Source organism: Protopterus annectens, chromosome 6.part1, assembly GCF_019279795.1.
Source record: "Protopterus annectens isolate FY-2018-M chromosome 6.part1, PAN1.0, whole genome shotgun sequence".
NCBI classification, from domain to species: domain Eukaryota; kingdom Metazoa; phylum Chordata; order Ceratodontiformes; family Protopteridae; genus Protopterus; species Protopterus annectens.
Window position 1 is genome coordinate 70,677,746 of NC_056738.1, and position 19,030 is coordinate 70,696,775.

General features: G+C 46.2%; 1 protein-coding gene across 1 annotated transcript in view; it reads left to right on the forward strand.

Moving 5' to 3' along the window:
- The window catches only part of SSB (small RNA binding exonuclease protection factor La), a 742,287-nt gene that overhangs the window by 409,799 nt on the left and 313,458 nt on the right, over positions 1-19,030 (forward strand). The window contains exon 7 of the mRNA XM_044075347.1: positions 2,813-2,996. Within this exon, the coding sequence (XP_043931282.1) occupies positions 2,813-2,996 (184 nt within the window). The remainder of the gene's footprint in view (positions 1-2,812; positions 2,997-19,030) is intronic.

Here is a 19,030-nt window from a genome sequence, read left to right on the forward strand (position 1 = left end):
CATCTTCAAGCTCAAACAGAGAAATGGGGGAGCCCAGATATAGATCTGTTTGCCTCTCCTCAAAATTATCAACTGAAAAGATTCTGCATAAGGACTCATCACAGACAAGCATGGAAAGCGGATGCCCAATCCTTCAGTTGGAAAAAGCTCGGACATAGATCTATTTGCCTCTCCTCAAAATTGTCAACTGAAAAGATTCTGCACAAGGACTTATCACAGACCATCATGGAAAGCGGACGCCCTATCCTTCAGTTGGAAAAACCTATCAGTTTACACCTTTCCTCCTTTGCCTCTTCTACCCAAGGTCCTCTTAAAAAGCCAGACAAGAGAAGCCAAAGATGATATTAACTGCCCCGGACTGACCCTGCCAATACTGGTACCCAATCCTAAGGAACTTGTCTCAATACCCAGCTTGGACCTTACCTCAAAATCCACAACTACTGCCCCAGCAAAACAATCAGATTCTGCACAATCAACTACAGACTCTGAACCTGGCAGCATGGCTAATCCTGTAATCATACAAACGACACCTCTCAGTAAAGCTGTGATGGATGTCATTTTGGAAGCCAGAAGGCCTACTACTCGAAATTCTTATGCTGACAAATGAAGAGATTCTGTGATTGGAATCGAGCACAATGAACTGATACAGCAGAACCACATATTCCTCAGATATTACAATACTTAACTGAGATGCTTGACAAAGGCCTATCTTTCTCATCAGTCAAAATCCATGCCTCTGCCACTTCGGCTCATTACAGTACAGAGCCACCAATCTTTTCTCATCCTTTACTAAAGCAGTATCTTAAAGGAGCCAAAAATTTAAGGCCTAGATCATCACCATTACCTGCATGGGACCTCAGTTATGTGTTGGAAAAGCTCACACTGCCTCCATTTGAACCAGCTGCTACCGCTGATATAAAGTTCTTATGGAAGACAGCTCTGCCATTAGCAATTACTTCAGCAAGAAGAGTTTCAGAGCTACAGGCCCTCATCCTTTACATGAGACCCCCCCCCCCCCTGGATCTTAACTTTGTATTTGAAAAACTGACCGTAGCTCCTTTTGAGCTGGCAGCTTCTGTTTTCTTGAAATACTGCCCCTGGAAAACTATTTTGCTACTTGCACTAATCTCAGCCAGAAGAGTCTCTGAACTGCAGGCCCTAATGGCTTCCCCTGCTTTCTCTGTGTTCCACAGACACAGCGCGTCTCTCCGCACCAACCCTACCTTTATGCCTGAAGTGGTAAATGAGTTATCCCTCAACCAGCCTGTTCATTCACCTACCTTTTTTTCCTCACTCCACAAAACTCTGTGGAGAGGATTCTGCACACTTTGGATTTGCAAGGATGGCTTAGGTTCTATCTTGACAAAACAAAGAATCCACAAATCTTACCAGTTTGTTTCATTTCACCCTAGAGCTTTAGGACTACCTGTCTCTACACACTATTTCCAGCTGGATCTCTAAAGCCATTTCCTTCTCCTATGAGCACCATGGAAAGAGCCCCCTTCTCCTGTTAAGGCACACTTTACCAGGGCTGTTGCTTGCTCTGGCCCCTTCTCCAAAGGACTGAACACTAACTCCATTCTGGAGGCAGCTACCTGGTCTTTCAGTCCATACTTTCACCAAGCATTACAAACTGGACATTTCCAAATCTAGAGCATAGTTTGCCAGGGCTATTCTCAATGGTTTCCTAGAGAGCTCCAGTGCTCCTACCACCTCCCTTTCCTCATGAGCTTTGGTGTTCTTCATGTAAAGAATACTGCAATACAGGAATAGTAGGGCTTAGATTAGTTGTGTAAAAGATTGCCATAACAATAGATGTCCTGCTCTTCTCTGCAGTATTCCATCTCTCCCTCCTTCCCCTTGACTTTGTTCTTCCATGGATGTACTTCGTCTACATACTTCCCTTAGACGTTCGTCCTGGGTCACTCAGTTCTGAGGATGATGTGTGGGTATGTTACATGGCCGATGTCCAATAGCAGCCTACATGCGACATACCACGCACCTGTATGAAGTGAAAGTCTCTTGTATACTGGACTACATCTGGTCGTTTGCAGCAGACAACTCTCCTGTAAAAATACTGCAACAGAGAAGGACATCTGTCGTTATGGTAAGATTTTACACAACTGATCTTTATTTGATTATATTAAGTAAGGGAAATGAGTTCATCCATTCAAAGGACCTTGTGAAATAGGTGAACATTATGTATTTTTCTTTATTCGTTTTGTTTTGTGTACATTTGGGGAAATTTAAAAGTTTTAAATGATAGTGTTTCATGGATTTTAAGGTCTGTTATTGGTTGGATATTCTAATAAACTGCTCAAATAATCGGTACTCATTGTAAAAATATATATATTGAAACAATTTTTTTCCCCACACAGGAGTATGATTTGCCCTTCAGACTCTAGTTTTACTCAGCAAGATAGATAACTACAGACAGGCAGGAGTTTGAAAAACTGTATCAGTTTTCCACTCCTAGCCTTTGTGTAATATTTTGAATCTACTGAAAATGTACAACCTTTAATGTGCAGTTGACAAATGCCTCATCCCCCATGTTCATTGTCAGCCACAGATTGTTACTGTTGCAATTCAGCTACCAGTGCAAGCAAAGATTCAGCATTTACCTATGCTTGTTTCTTACTGGTGTAGACTGAATGCAGTCTTTGACTGGAAACTCCAGCCATATGTAAGATGACATTTTTCAACCCTCTAATGCTTAGTAATGCTAAAGTTGTAAACAAAACTGTCATATTTGGATTAAAGAATCAAGAAGTTTCAAGTTCACTAACTGGAGCCTGTCACTTTCTGTAAATAGGGTATCATCCTTTTCAAAGGCAGTGCAAAGGAAGCACTGGAAAAAGCAAAAGAAGCTCATGGAGGAACACTAACCTTGAAAAACAAGGAGACCACGTGGGAAATTGTCGAGGGTGACACAGAAAAAGAAGCCTTGAAAAGGATCATAGAAGACCAACAGGAGTCTTTCAAAAAAAAAGGAAGGGGTAAAGTAATTTTTTTTTAAAACTTGACACATTTAATTGTTGCAAATTGACTATTTTCACGCTAGTTGTATTATATATATGTATGCACATTTGGGGGAGGATGGTGTACATTATATTTATAATAACACATTTTGTATCGTAACCTCACTGGGCCATTGCCACTTTCCAAGGAAGACCACAGCATAGATTAACGCAGACAAATGCTAGAACATTCATTGCTTGTATAATAAATGCTTGTGCTTTTACTTAAAGGCAAAAATGAAATGCATCCAGTACTTCTATAGGCTTAATTTTTTTTTTATAGTTTCATCACTGAACATGGGGGGTTACTAGCTTATCACATTAACAAATAAAGGGTTCCAGAATTACTGTAGGTACATTGCCAGCACTCTTGAGAACTGTTATCTTGATAATTTAAAGACGGGTGATAAAGATTGGGACTCACTTTCTGTGAAGGAGGTTCAGGTTCCTGTTGTATAGCACCACCTGTGTTGTCCCCAATACTGTTGTGACTTTGCTGCCCGCTTAAAGGGCCACTATTAACTCTTGTAATGCATACAAGTAATTGTGATGGCACTATGAATAAATTTACACGGAGTGTTGTGTATTAGTATTATACTACAGAAAATACTGCACAGTCTAAATAATATTTAAAGACACCACATGTTGCTTTTTGCCACCCCCAATTCTCACTAGCTTCACAAAGCAACTGAATCAAATATAACATAGATGTATAATAAAATGCATAAATGTGTAAAGTTCAGCACGGTTTCTCTTCAGAAAGCAAAAGCATTTCATGAGTGTCAAGTGTGAAGTTTGCCAAACATGAAAGCGAAAAGGCTGTTTGCAAAAGACCAGGCTGGAGGCTGGGGAATCAGTAATAAAAGTAAGCAAGAATGCATGGCTTCCATTGTTGCAGACTTGCATTAGACGTTTCCATTGCAATACGGAACCTGTTTGTTTCCCTTGCCTATACCCAGAGCACAATTTTTTCATTACACTTGGATATTTGCAGATCCCATGTTGTTGTGATTGTAGAATATGATATGTTTGTCAGGATAGATAGTAAAGCAATCTGCAGGTGGCATAACCTTTTTTTTTTTTTTTTTGAGTGGGTTGTAGTATTTTGTGCCATTTGTTTCAAGAGCTTAACCAACTGACTATCACAATCAGAACAGCAGGTGCAGTAAATGGCTGTCAGTTGTACCTACCTACTGCCAGTGCAAACAGTGGATTGTGAGTACCAGTCTTGAATATCACATAAAGGAGAACCACATCCACAAACTCAAAAAAACTTGTCTTGATTCCTACATTTTTAACACCCCTATGGTACTGTATTTGTCTTACTTATTTTATACCACTATTTACCCATATGGGATCTAGCATGTGGATGTGATTTTGATTTTTGTCTAACTGTAGTTATCCCACAAGCCATCGTGTGGCTGTACAAGATTACATGACTCGGGTACCTTAGCTGCAAAACTCCTGTGCCTTCATTAACTTTACGTGAGAAGTTGCAGACTCTTGCCATCTTTTACCAAGTCAGTTGTAATTACTGATCTGGAGTAGGGACTTCATTTGCCAGCAACCTGTGGGTCTTGGATCCGATATCGGATCTGAGCCGGCAACTATTTATACAGCTATGGATCCGAGCTCCTAGTTCCTCCCCTCACCCATAATCCCCTGCCAACCCCAAATGACCCCAGATCTAGTTTGTCGCTTTTAGGTGTGACAGCTGGATAATTGAGCTCCTGGCATTTTTTCAGATAAATGACTCTTTTCTGCTCAGATTAGTATAATTTTCATTTATTTAAACAGTGTGTGTGTGTATTAGGTTTCCCTTTTTTTTGTTGATTCTTAAATTTTTAGTTAACCCTCCCCTCGCTGGTCGTTAGTGTGTGTGTGTTGCTTGCGTTTGGGGCCTAGCATGCTTGTGTAGTTTTACTTAGTTTGGGTTATGTCAGAGGCCCCAAAACCCATCTTCTCCAAGTGCACCGAGTGTGGCCATAAGCTCTCTCTGGCTGATGGCCACACTCTGTGTGTTCAGTGCCTTGGGGTTGAACATCTGTCCTCGGGATGTACCATTTGTGCAGCGTTCAACTATAGGGCACTGAAGGAGCGGAGGTTGAAGCTGGTCCTGGCGGGACTTTTGCCCCCAGATTTGGCTTCGGCCTTCGCTACTCCCATGGCACCTCCTCAGCCTGTGGTGGTGGCCACTCCTGCCCCCCTTCTCCCGGCCGGGATTCAAACTCCCACTAAGGCACCGGAGGACAGGGAGGCCAGGAGGGAGAAACGGAGGGAGAAGCACCACAAGCAGCGGGCCGAGGCCTCCACTTCAGCCCCCCCAGCTAAGCGGGCTTCTCCCTCCACGGCTTCCAGGTCTCCTCCTTGGCTCCGATCACCTTGCTTCTCCCCGGGACCCGAGGAGGAGGAGACCCGATCTCCGTCGAGGTCATCGAGGCGGCATTCCAGACCTGCCTCGGTGGCCTCGTCGAGATCCACCTACAACCTGTCTGATGCAGACTTGGACCGGATGATGAGAAGGTTCATCCAGGCCCAGCTGCAGATGGGAGTGCTCCTGCCCCCCCCCCCTTCGGGGGGGGGGGAGCTCGACACTCTTTTTTGCTCCGATAGATCCTTCTCCAACCCGGTTTCGGAGCGCTTGGAGCTGGGCAGCGTTGGAGCCGGGGGTAGGTCGGCGCCGACAGTACTGGGTACTTCGGATCCAACCCTGCCCTCGAGTCTGTCTGTTCCATCGTCTGATCCGAGGGATTCAGTGTGCCTTCGACTCCGTCCAGGTTGGAGCACACTGGTCCCTCAGATCAACTGTCTCTGCACCAGTTCCGATCCCTTCATCGGATCTGAGTGGGAGTCTGCTCTCTGAACCCAGGGAGAGCGGCTCCCCCTCGGCCTTTGATGTAGTGGAGAGGGCTCTGTCGAGCGCATCCAGACCTCCGGCCCTTGTCTCGGCTCCACCCTGCACTCCCTCTCTGCTGGGTCAGGCTTCCATCACCCGGCCACAGGGACAGCCTGCTTCGATGTCCCAGGTTGTTCCTTTGGAACAGGACATTGCTGGTGAGACCTCCTCGGACAGCCCCGCCGAGGAAGTGCCTCACAAGCATAAGTGTAAGAGGCGGCACGTGGACTCCCCTGAGTCATTAACAGAGGACACGGACTTTGATGAAGGGGAAGGCTCCCCAAGGTCACCCCCTGAGGATGTCTCCTTTGGAGACATCATGGAAATGCTCAGGATCGGGGGGGGGTGGTCTGCCCCCAAGGCTTCCTCAAACGAGTCCGTGTTTTTGGAGGCATTCGAAGCAGGCCCATCTACCTCTTGGGTGTCCCCTCTGTCCGACCCCCTGGTGGACCTTGTTACCACCAGGGCGTGGAAGGAGCCGGACACTGTGGAGCCAGTCCCTAAATGCCCGGATAGGATTTTGAGACCCCCCCCCCGCAGACCGGTCCCACTGGAGCAAGGGTCCCCCCCGTAGATGCCATGTTGATGGCGGCAGCCACTAAGAGGGAACTAGCTCAGGAGAGCCCCTCGGTCCATCCACCGAGCAAGGAGTCCCGCTCGATGGGTCGCCTTGGGAAGCGGGTATTTAGTTCAGCGACCTTCTCAGTAAGGTCCCTGAACTACATGGCACATGTCATCAGGATGCAGCGAGATCTTATTAAAGAATACACTGCTTCCCCCCAGAGTCCATGTCGGAGGAGGACAAGTAGTTGTACTCCACTCGTATGGCCACTCTAAGATCTATTTCCAATACCTCTATGCGGCTGTTGTCTCACGCCACTGAGGGAGCAGGCCTAGTTATGAGACGACAGGCCTGGCTCCGACGTTGTGACTTCGCGGAGCCTTTTAAGGCGTCCTTTGCGAATGCCCCCTTTGATGGTTCTGCTTTGTTTGGCAAGACCGTTCGCGAGACACTTGTCCAGAGCGAGAAGGACGGGAAGACGTCTGCCGTCGAAGTCCGCTTCTCTGCTCCCCAGAGGTCCTTCTCCAAGAACCAAAAGGGACAGAAGAAGATTGGTTCAGGAAATCGCAACATTCCCAACCTGCTCCGGACAACCAGTCCTTCCGTGGCAGAGGAGGACAGGGAGGACGCCGCCCTAAAGGCAGAGGGGCCCTGAGAAACATTGGGTCCAGAGAATCTTTCTCTGATCGGCCCACGCAACAGCCCTGAGGGGTTGCCCAACTGCTCCACTCTGGAGGCAGTCGGGGGGGGGGGGCGCTTCTCGAGGCATCTGGCGGCATGGGAGTCCATCACGTCAGACCGCTGGGTGCTTCGGATCATATCCAGAGTTTACAAAATCCCAATGCAACATGTCCCCAGACTCAGGAACCTCCCCGATGTACCACCCAGTCAGAGAGAGGCTGCAGCCGCAGAAATCCAGCAGCTACTAGAAAAAAGAGCCATCCAACCCATCCTCCCAGACCAGCTTGGATTAGGGTTTTACTCCAGGTTCTTTCTGGTGCCAAAAAGGACGGGGGACTTGAGACAAATTCTAGACCTTTCCCTCTTGAACCTGTCAGTAACCAAGGAGAAATTCCGAATGGTCACTCTTCAATCCATTCTCCCCCTCTTGCGGGAGAACAACTGGATGTGCTCAATAGACCTCAAGGATGCGAACTACCACATTTTAATGGACAGACGATCCAGGAGGTTTCTCCGCTTCCGGCTGGGAGCCAGCCACCATCAGTTCAGGGTCCTTCCCTTTGGCCTTACCACAGCCCCCAGGGTGTTCACCAAAGTTTTAGCAGTGATAGCGGCCCACCTGAGACTCCAGGGAATGCAGTTCTTCCTGTACCTGGACGACTGGCTCCTGACCGCCCCAACAAGGCATCTACTCTGCTCAGCCAGAGACTTTTTTCTCCGCCTAGCCCCCCAGTTAGGCATCACAATCAATACGGACAAATCCTCCCTTGCTCCGACACAAGTGATAGAGTTCATAGGGGCCAAATTGGATACGAGAAGTCTGCGAGCCTACCTCACTTCGGAACGACTACAGAATCTGAGACTTCATGTGCAGGCCATCCTCCAATCAGAAGCTCCACCGGCGGAATTGGTCCTGAGGGCACTGGGCTCCATGGCAGCGGCAATAACGCTTCTTCCATGCGCTTGTCTAAATATGAGGGTACTACAGTGGACCCTCCAAGTACAGTGGTCCTTTCAGCTTCTTCCTCTTAATCACCCTATATCTTATCAGCAAGGCTTGCAGGAGGGCCCTGTTATGGTGGCTCCAGTCCCCAGACCTCCATACAGGCCGACCCTTCTGCGCTCCACCTCCTCTCGTCACGGTGACCAGGGACACTTTTCGCCTTGGGTGGGGGGGCATTGCTCAGGCAGAACAGTCCAAGGCACGTGGAACGACACAGAGACCTCCCTGCATATCACTGTTCTGGAGATGAGGGCGGTGCTGTTAGCGTTGCAAGCACTTCAGAACCTTCTCCCCTTAGGAACTATTGCGATACAGACGGACAACATGTCAGTTGTCTGGTACATCAACAAACCGGGGGGAACCAGGTCTTACCCTCTCTGCTGAGAGGCCATGAGGGTGTGGGAATGGGCGATCTCCACCAACCGCTTTCTGATCGCAACGCACATTCTGGGACGGGCCAACATTCTGGCGGACAAACTCAGCCGCACTATTCTTTCCCCTTACGAGTGGTCTCTCACCTCCCGAGTAGCGAAGCGGATATTTGCAAAATGGGGGCAACCCTGCTGTGATCTCTTTGCCTCTCCCTCAAATACGAAATGCGACGTCTTCTTCGCTCTGATTTCCCCCACCAGGGGAAGCCCTGAGAGATGCTCTAGTGCATGCTTGGCCGCCCGGTCTACTTTATGCCTATCCTCCTCTACCCCTGATGCTAAAGCTCTTACAGAAAGCCTCTCGGTTGGGGAGCAGAATAATCCTCATTGCCCCATTCTGGCCTTGGCAAACTTGGTTTCCTTACCTGTGATCTCACTTGGTGAATCCTCCCTGGATTCTGGATCCCAGCCCGGATCTAATATCCCATCCATCAGGCTTACCAACCCCGAATCTGGACGACCTGAAGCTGACAGCTTGGCTGCTCCAGTTCCACTCTTAATCAGGGCTCCCGGCATCTCTTCACCAGTCAAAGCCATCTTGGTGGCAGCGCATAAACCTTCCACCAGGAAAGTTTACCGCAGTAAATGGAGGCGCTTTTCCATCTGGGCGGAACATCATAATTTGGACCCCTTCACTGCTCCGTTAGCGTCCGTGTTGGACTTCCTCACGGGACTTTTTCAGCACGGGGCTAGCTTGTTCGACAGTCAAGGTACAATTGGCAGCCATGTCCCATTACCATGTGGGACATGAGACAGGTCCTTTGATGTCAGCTAAACTATGTAAAACCTTCCTCAAGGCTACTTTTCTGCTCAGGCCCCTTATCAAAGAAGCCGTACCCCCTTGGGATCTATCACTAGTTCTTCAAGCCTTGACTGCTTCTCCCTCTGAACCAGCTGCCTCGGCCAAACTTAAATATCTGTCTTGGAAAACAGCATTCCTGGTAGCCATCACTTCAGCAAAAAGAGTTTTGGAACTTCAAGCTCTTTCCGTAAAACCCCCTTACTTGGTTTTTCATCAGGATAGAGTGTACCTCAGGACCAATCCCTCCTTCCTACCCAAGGTGGCCTCAGAAACCAATATCAATCAGTCCATCAGCCTACCAGATGTCCTTCAAGAATGCAACTGCAGTCATAACATGTGGGTTGTCCTGCCTCAGGCAACCCTCGGTCGGCCGGATTCCAAAGTCTGGGTCTGACGTTGGCTGATGTCGCATTTCTCTCCGACGTCAGAGCGGCTGGAGTACATAAGCATCAGCCGACGCCATTTTCTTCAGTCTTTCTTGCCGTGCGGTGTCCGAAGCAGAAGCAGTTCGCAAGTGCCGGTCTGTCAGCTCCTGTATTCTACGATACCGAAGTCATCAAAAAAGCTAAGTACCCCGTTTGGGACCTTTTCTTGCCTCAGCCGATGTCAGAAATTACTGAAAAAGTTAACAATTGTCTTTCTTGTGGTAAACAAATACCTCATAAGGATTTCCACTCTTACTGTCTCCCTTGCCTGGGCCCAGACCACGACGTCTCGGCCTGTGTAGCCTGTGCTCGCTTCAACAAGCGCACTCTCAGGTGCCGGGCGGAGTTCGCTGAAGATTTTTTCGGCGATACTTTTGCTTACACCATGCCGTCGGATCTCCCGACATCGCAAACTCCTAAAAAGCGAAAAGACCGGGATCGACATCCTCGGCCCGCGTCTACTACCGACTCCACACCAAAACCTAGCGCGAGTGCTCTGGTTCCCTCTGAGACGGTCTCTCCACCGCTCCGAACCGAAGACACCGCATTACCGACGACTCCGATTCCAGACATTACTCCGACGCCAGTTGTAGATTTTCCTCCGGATACCGAAACCGAGGAAATTCCCGAGACCATTGCTGTAGACAAGGTCACTCCTGCACGTGGAGCTGCCAGGCCCCCTATGGCCATGTCTATTAAGGCCTACACTAGGGCTAAGGCAGCCAGCAAAACAAAGCATATTACTTCTAAATCCTTACCTCAGACGACTCCAGAGACACAAATTATGTCCATGGCTGCTGATTTAATTTCCATGATTAGAGGTTCACAGGCCCATCCTGAGAGAGGATCCCAGCCCCCTCCTGATAAAAGGCCACGGGTTGAACCCTCTGACCCTACTCCTTCAGATGAAGATTCTGAGGGCTCTGTCCACTCTGATAGCCAGGAAGAGCTCTTTCAGACCTATGAGGACTCAGATGCAGAAGATTCCATCCCTCGGCCTCCCTCCTGAGGATATTTCTTTTGGGGAAGTTCTGCACACCATGAGGGAACATTTCAAGTGGCAAGGTCAGGAATATTCTGATTCTAGGAAACGCCTTAGGACTTTCCTTAAGAAGCCTCAGCACAGGCCCTTAGCTATTCCTCCTGTACTTGATGTTCTGGATGATTTGTATTCTGACTCTAGTGCTACCGCTGATTCTCTTCCTCCTGCTCCAGCCAAGCCAGACAGGTATTACAGGGTCCCAGAAACTCTTTCCCATTTATTCAGGGCCCATACTGCTGATTTGGAAACTATTTCACAGGGGCCTAAAGGAGTTTCAGCCTCCACCTCAAAAAATCCTTTACCCTCCAACAGGGAAGCTAGGTCATTAGAGAGATGGGGCAAAAAGGTTTACACATCCACTACCTTATCTAGGAGAGCTTTAAATTGCCTTTTTCATATGTTACAATATCAGGATTACATGTTAGAAGACTTACAAAAAACATTAGCTACTCCTGATCCTTTAGACAGGAAGACTTTGCAGGAAGCTGTACATAACACTCAGCAAGTAAGCAATCACTTCCTGCAGTGTGGATATGATGCACTGGAAGCTTCATGTAGGGCAGCTATGACAGGGGCAGTCATTCGTAGACATGCTTGGTTAAAAGATCAACCTCTACCAGATCACGTAAAAGCAAAACTTCTGGATGCACCTTTGGAAAAGAACAAGCTATTTGGTGCAAATGCTAAGGATGTCTTAAAGACCATCGAAGAAAAAGCAAAATCAGTTCAGACAGTGAAAGATTTCCTCCAGGTTCAACCCCCCAGATTCAGTAGGAATTGGCCTTCAAAAAACTGGTCCTTTCCTAATCCAGAAAAGTTTCAAAGGGGTAAGAACAGACGTGGCCGAGGAAGAGGCCAATACAGAGGCCCCTTACAGGGGACGACAATGGCAGCCAGGAAACCAAAGAAGTGACGCAGGGGTTTCACCTGCCCCACAACCACAATCTCAATGACTTTCCTCTACTACCGTCTACCAGGGAACAACTAGAAGCTCCCTTGGGCGGGAAATTATCTCTGTTTGCAGAAAACTGGCACAGACTGACAAAGGACAAATGGATTCTGGACATTATAGACCGAGGGTATAGGTTTCATTTTCATACCTTACCAAGAAAACAAGGCATGCCAAACCTACCACAAAATCAGAGGGCAGAGGCTATCAAGCAAATCACTCTGCTGACTCAGATGAAAGCAATAGAAAGAGTTCCACAACAAGAACAAGACCAGGGGTTTTACTCAAGACTGTTCCTTGTTCCAAGAAAAGAATCTCTATGGAGACCAATACTGGACTTGTCCGCATTAAACACCTTTCTCATAGTACCAAAGTTCAAAATGCTGACTCTACAGCAACTCCTTCCCATGCTGGGCAAGGGGTCGTGGCTGATTACTCTGGACCTCAAGGAGGCATACCTGCATGTCCCTATCAGACACAGCTGCAGAAGATACCTCAGATTTCTTGCAGGGCCAGAGCATTATCAATTCTCAGCATTGCCATTTGGCTTATCTACTGCTTCCAGAGTATTCACAAAATGCCTGGCTTCAGTAATTGCTCATTGCAGGCTCCAGGGTATACAAATTTACCCGTACCTGGACGACTGCCTCATACAAGCGGACGACAAATTGATGTTGACAAAAAATTTGGATTATGTCATACGATTACTTCAAGCTCTGGGATACACAGTCAACTTCCAAAAGTCAAGACTGCAGCCATCCCAGCAAATAATCTTCTTAGGAGCCAAACTAGACACAGCCTCTCAGATGGCTTACCTGACAGAAGACAAGCAAGAGAAGTTAACTCATTATTTCAAAGGTTTAGCAAAACTCACCCAGATGACTGCAAGGAGATTCCTACAGGCCCTGGGTTACATGGCATCCTGCATTCTCCTGGTTCCATTAGCAAGACTACACATGAGAAAGCTTCAATGGTATCTAAAAAGCATTTGGTCTCAACACAGCAACAACTTGGAGACAATCATACCACTCATTCCATGCCTACAAAAGGAATTCCTATGGTGGGCCTCGGTGAGCCAGGCAAACACAGGTATGTCATTCACAAAATCACAGATAACACAGACCATGACTACAGACGCCTCAGACCTTGGATGGGGGGCGCACATGGAAGGCAGGTGTATACAAGGACAATGGTCTCCAAAGGAAACACATCTGCATATAAACCAAAAGGAAATGCTGGCAGTAATGCATGCCATCGAGGCCTTTCAACACCAACTCCAGCAAGGCCATCTACTGATACGGACAGACAACACCACTGTGATGTGGTACATAAACAAGCAAGGGGGCACTCACTCTTACCCCCTTTGCAGACTGACAATGCAGCTTTGGGAGAAATCACTGAGCCTAAACATCCAGTTACAATCCCAGTTTGTTCCAGGAAAAGACAATGTGTTGGCGGACAGCCTAAGCAGGAATTTCACAGACCCACACGAGTGGATGTTACATCCAAAGGCCTTCAGACAGCTCACTTCGACAAGGGGCAAGCCAGAAGTGGACCTATTTGCCTCTCACCTCAACCATCTTCTACCAAAATTCTGCACAAGGACATACCATCCAAAAGCTTGGAAAATAGATGCCCTCTCATCAACTGGAACTCCCTAGCAATCTATGCATTCCCACCTCTGCCACTGATGACCTCAGTATTACTAAAGATCAAAGCAGAGAAACCCAAGGAAATCATAATAGCTCCGGACTGGCCAAGACAACACTGGTACCCACTACTACGGAGCATATGTCACACCAGGAAGTGGGCCCTTCCCCAGTGGCCTCTACTTTTGACTCAACACAATTTCAAAACACTGCATCCAAATCTTCAGACACTGCAGCTAACAGCCTGGGAGATCCCATAAATAAATTCAACTTATCTCTCTCCAAGGAAGCTCAGCGGATACTAACAGAGGCTCGAAGACCATCCACCAGAAAGGTTTACTTAGCAAAGTGGAAAAGATTCAGCAATTGGAATACCAGCAAGGGACATGATGCATCATTGTTGAACATCCCACTCATCTTGGAATATTTGGCAGATATGTTAAAGAACGGCCTCTCATTCTTCCATAAAGATGCATGCTTCTGCTATTTCAGCTAGGTACAACACTGATCCTCCTGTTTTTTCTCACCCTTTACTAAGGCAATTCCTCAGGGGAATCAAGAACATTAAGCCACCAAGAAAGGCCCGAGTGCCAGCCTGGGACCTCAATTTTGTTCTGGAAAAACTGACTCTACCTCCATTTGAGCCAGCAGCTTCAGTTGACTTGCAATTTCTCTCATGGAAGACAGCTTTCCTGTTGGCAATTACCTCAGCAAGAAGGGTTTTGGAGTTACAGGCCCTAATGGCAATACCACCCTTTATTATTTTTCACAGAGACAGGGTTTCATTAAGGACCAACCCTACTTTTATGCCAAAGGTGGTATCTAGGGTTTCTTTAAATCAAGCCATTCATCTGCCTGCCTTCTTCCCCAATCCTGAGAATAAGGGGGAAAGACTGTTGCACGCCTTGGACATTCACAGACAACTTCGATACTACCTGGACAGAACCAAGGCCAGTAGGAAGTCTGAACAACTTTTTGTAGCTTATGCCCCTGCAATCCAAGGAAAAGCAATTTCAAAACAGACTATTTCTAAATGGATTGGGCATTGCATCAGATTCTGTTATTCCTTTCATGGAAAGGCTGTTCCAGCCAATATCAGACCACATTCCACTAGAGCTACAGCCACCTCTACAGCATTCTTAAGAGGGGTGCCTACCAAGGACATTCTAGAAGCTGCTACATGGAGCTCCGTGCATACATTCTCCAAACACTACAATCTCCCTCTATACTCCAGATCCAGAGCAGGCTTTGCTTCGGCAGTCCTGCAGGGTTTGATTGCCACACCATCTTTCTCCTAGAGCATTCCTCCTCCCCCAGCTAAGCTATGGTATTCTACCCACATGTTATGACTGCAGTTGCATTCTTGAAGGACATAGTACAGTTTTGTACCTACCATAAATGTAGATGTCTGATAGACATGCAACTGCAGTCGGATTTTCCCTCCCTCCATACCCCTCTATGCCTAGGGTCCACTCCTATCCCTGTTTCTCTTAGCTGGGGATATCTGTTATGGTGTATTTGTTTTATTGCTCATTTATTTGTTTGGAATCCTGTTTTTGTCTTCCAATTTGATTACAGCCTTCCTTGGAGGGCACCTGGCATTTGGGGCAAGAAACACTGAAGAAAATGGCGTCGGCTGATGCTTATGTACTCCAGCCGCTCTGACGTCGGAGAGAAATGCGACATCAGCCGACGTCGGACCCAGACTTTGGAATCCGGCCGACCGAGGGTTGCCTGAGGCAGGACAACCCACATGTTATGACTGCAGTTGCATGTCTATCGGACATCTACATTTATGGTAGGTACAAAACTGTACTTTTTCTTCCCTAATTATCAAAATAAAGGAGAGTACAAGCTGCATTCTTTAGATGTGCACAGGCAGCTGCGTTTCTATATTCATAGGACTGCTGGTCACAGACAATCCGATCAGCTGTTCATTTCCTTTGCCAAATTCAGTTTGGGTAAAGCCGTTTCGAAGGTCACCTTATCACGCTGGATTTCCCAATGTATTCTTCTAGCTTATGAAGCTTCTGGGAGGCCCGCACCTCAAGGAGTCCGTGCACATTCCACTTGCTCCATATCTACTTCTGCTGCCTTTAGATCTAGAGTTCCCTTGGATGATATTTGCTCGGCAGCCACTTGGGCCTCATCTCATACCTTTATCAACCACTACAAACTGGACGTCATTTCCAGAGGGAGAGCATCCTTTGGCTCCGCAGTGCTCCGGAACATCCTTCCATGATGGCCGCCCAAGATTCAGGTAGCTCGGGACTCTGTCCCACAGGTTGCTGACAAATGAAGTCCCTACTCCAAATTAAGAAGTTATGTACTCACCATAACGTTCCATCTGAGTAGGTGGCTTCATTTGTCTGCAACCACCCCCCCCCTTCCCCCTGGCCTTCAGAAGAGTTAGTTTTGTTGTATTATCCTGCCTTTTCCCGTTGGGATACCTTTCCTGGTATACGTAGGAGGGCAAACTTGATCTGAGGTCATTTGGGGTTGGCAGGGGATTATGGGTGAGGGGAGGAGCTAGGAGCTCGGATCCATAGCTGTATAAATAGTTGCCGGCTCTGATCCGATATCGGATCCAAGACGCACAGGTTGCAGACAAATGAAGCCACCTACTCAGATGGAACGTTATGGTGAGTACATAACTTCTTATTTCTTGTGGTTCACTATCTTGGTCTTTCAGGTCATCTCTCAAAACAGGCTTTCTAAGTGCATTTCACTGTTTATTTCCAAAGTGGCCAGTTCATCTTCTTTTGTTATGCCTCAATTGTAGTCTTTCATAGGTAGATACTAGTCTAGCTGCCCTTGCAAGCCATTTTAAGCCTAGCCAGTTTCCCTTTGTGTTCAAAATAACCTATCCCATTTGGTATAGATTGGCCTTGCCCATGGCCAATTAATTGTATATAACTACAAATGAAAATAACTGGGCTCATACCACAGATAATTAGAGAGGGCCCAAGTACGGGATAAAGCATTTAGGAGCTGCCTCTGTCCATTAGTAATACAGGGGGCAGTCCTGGGGTAAATTTTGTTTCCCATCCATAGGTCTAAGTTACACTTGAGTATGGACAGGGATGATCTTTGTTTTATGTAGATGGAGAGTCTGTTGCACAGCAGTGGTACACACTGTGAGATATACCTGCCCCGCCAAACGTTCTGTTGTTGCAGAAGAGGTTTTAATCTCTCGACTGAGTATTTGTGCTGCCATTTAAATTGCTGATGTGCAGCAAGTCTATGCCAGACACAGGTGACCTTTTAGTAGTCTGTAGGACACTGTAGAGATAGGGCTTTGAGTCAGTCCATGTAGGACATGTTTAGGCTTTGTATCCCTTTAGTAAGGCATCTCTGTGGGCATTCCAGTTGTTGCATGTGTCTGAACAGATATGTCAAAGGGGAATTATATTTGGTGATTGGCCTAATGAGGTCTGAGTAAAGGGGGGGGGGGGGAGTAACATCCTATAGCTAGGCACAGTCCATTTTTTTATAAGTTGTGCAGTAATGCAAAGACTTTCAGTAAGCATGATGGTCAAAGGTTAGGTCACTGTCCACATAAGTTCCCAAATCCCGAACAACTGGGCCAGTTCTTGCATGTGTAACTTCTCAAAGGATACAGTTATGCATTTTTTGGCATTTGTTTAATTTTTATCTCCTCCCCAAAACACTTCTCTCTCATATCTGTTGAAATGTAGCTCCTGTGATCGACAGCTCACAGTAAATTTTTTAGCAGTCTGCCCAAAGCTAATTTACTGATGCCTTCTTTATTAACCGTATTAAAGCAGTGTGATTATTAATTGTGCTGTGCAACTCTTGTCCAGTGTTTTGAATCTGCATTCCTTAGCAGTTCATACCATAGTGTTTGGCGTACTTCAGATTATTTGCTCAAGAATTATGGACAAAGCCAAAAATAGTCTGACAGAGACCCAAAGTAAGGGACAGTTTTAAAATATTACTGTGATTCGCTTAAAATATAAAAGAGGAGGTTTTACATCAACATGCATTTTCTGAACATAAGTATGCATCTCTAATGACTAACATTACTGAGTGACTGTAATCCTCAACTCAATTACCAGAAGATTAAAAACTTTACAAGGGACATGGCAAAAATTGGCAAAATGTGGGAAATTCTGCTAAATCAATAACAGTTGTCAGGTGTGGTTTGCCTTCAGATTAAAACCTTGCCAAGTTGTCATAACATAACACAGTAAGACTTCTAGTGGGCAAGTTCCTTAGATTGTAAATCATTGTGCATTTAGATTTAAGGCACACTGTCTCAGCAGTTGTGATGGTCACTGAGGTGAGTGGGACCCAGACGAGATAAAAATATTATCGGCAAGTACCTCTGTAGTTTTGTTTCTGAACAGTTGATCAGAATGCAGATTGTGGCCATGTAACTCATGAGAGTAGCATTTAGGCTAGTCAGCTGCAGTGGAAATAGTCACAGCAGAAATTACAACCCCTAGTAAGTGTGCAGTACCCATGTCAGAATGGCACAGCACAAACATTCCTATAAGCCTATGTCCACAAGTGTACAACAATAGCTGTCATACAGAAATTGGAAATAGTTGGCCCAAACAGCAGTCTATAATAATTGTACTCGACTAATGTAATTACAAGTTAAATAAAACCAGTAACACATGCTTTATTCAAACTTAACAAATGTCCCTCCCCTGAGAAATTCACTGGTTATGCCAGTTAATTCACAACACTCCCAAAAGACTGCAGACGTTCATAATGAAACATGAAAGTGATGGAGTGTGAATGCAGAGCAGAAGAGTGTGCATATATTAACAAAGGATTACTAGACACTCTCTAATTGGCCATTTAGCAGCGATAGGCAGCAAGCCATCAGTTTATCATTCTGTTATGACAACAGTATGAGACTGTATTTATCTACATTGGGAAAAGTACTGCACAAAAAATACCCATGCTTATCTCTTGTATTTTATTAGAAAGTTCTGTGTTATATGAGATACTGCAGTGCTCAAGCAAAGATCGTGTGAAATGATGCTTATGACATTTACATATAAATACCACTCCTCAGTACTTTTGTCTTGCACATCACTGCAGCTTAAACCATGGTCTCTTCAGCTGGACATTAGGAAACCATTATCCTAACACTTTATTGGATACCAGGATCACATATGCTGCTAGACTTTTCCTGTAGTAAGTATGGTTTACATTCCACATTGCAGCTCTACCATATCAGTGAGATGAAATTCTTGGATTACAAAAAAAACTTGTCACAGCAGCTAGAATTATTGCCTCGCGTCTCCCTTTTGTAAAAACCTCAGCAGGGGTATAAATGAGTCTGCACTACACATCAGGCTCATACACGAAGTCAGAGAATTACAATGGAGGGACAGTTTTAAACAATTGATTCATTCATTCATTTCTATCTTGCCAGAGAGCAGTATTTACAAAGGTAATGAACAAAGTGACTTCATAATAGCAGGGGACCAGCTTTGGGCCAATAAGAAGCTCTGAGAATGACTCTGGCTTTGACATCTTAAGTTTCCTAGAAACCCATTGTTAGACGTGTAAAGGCGTCCAGGTGGACATATGTT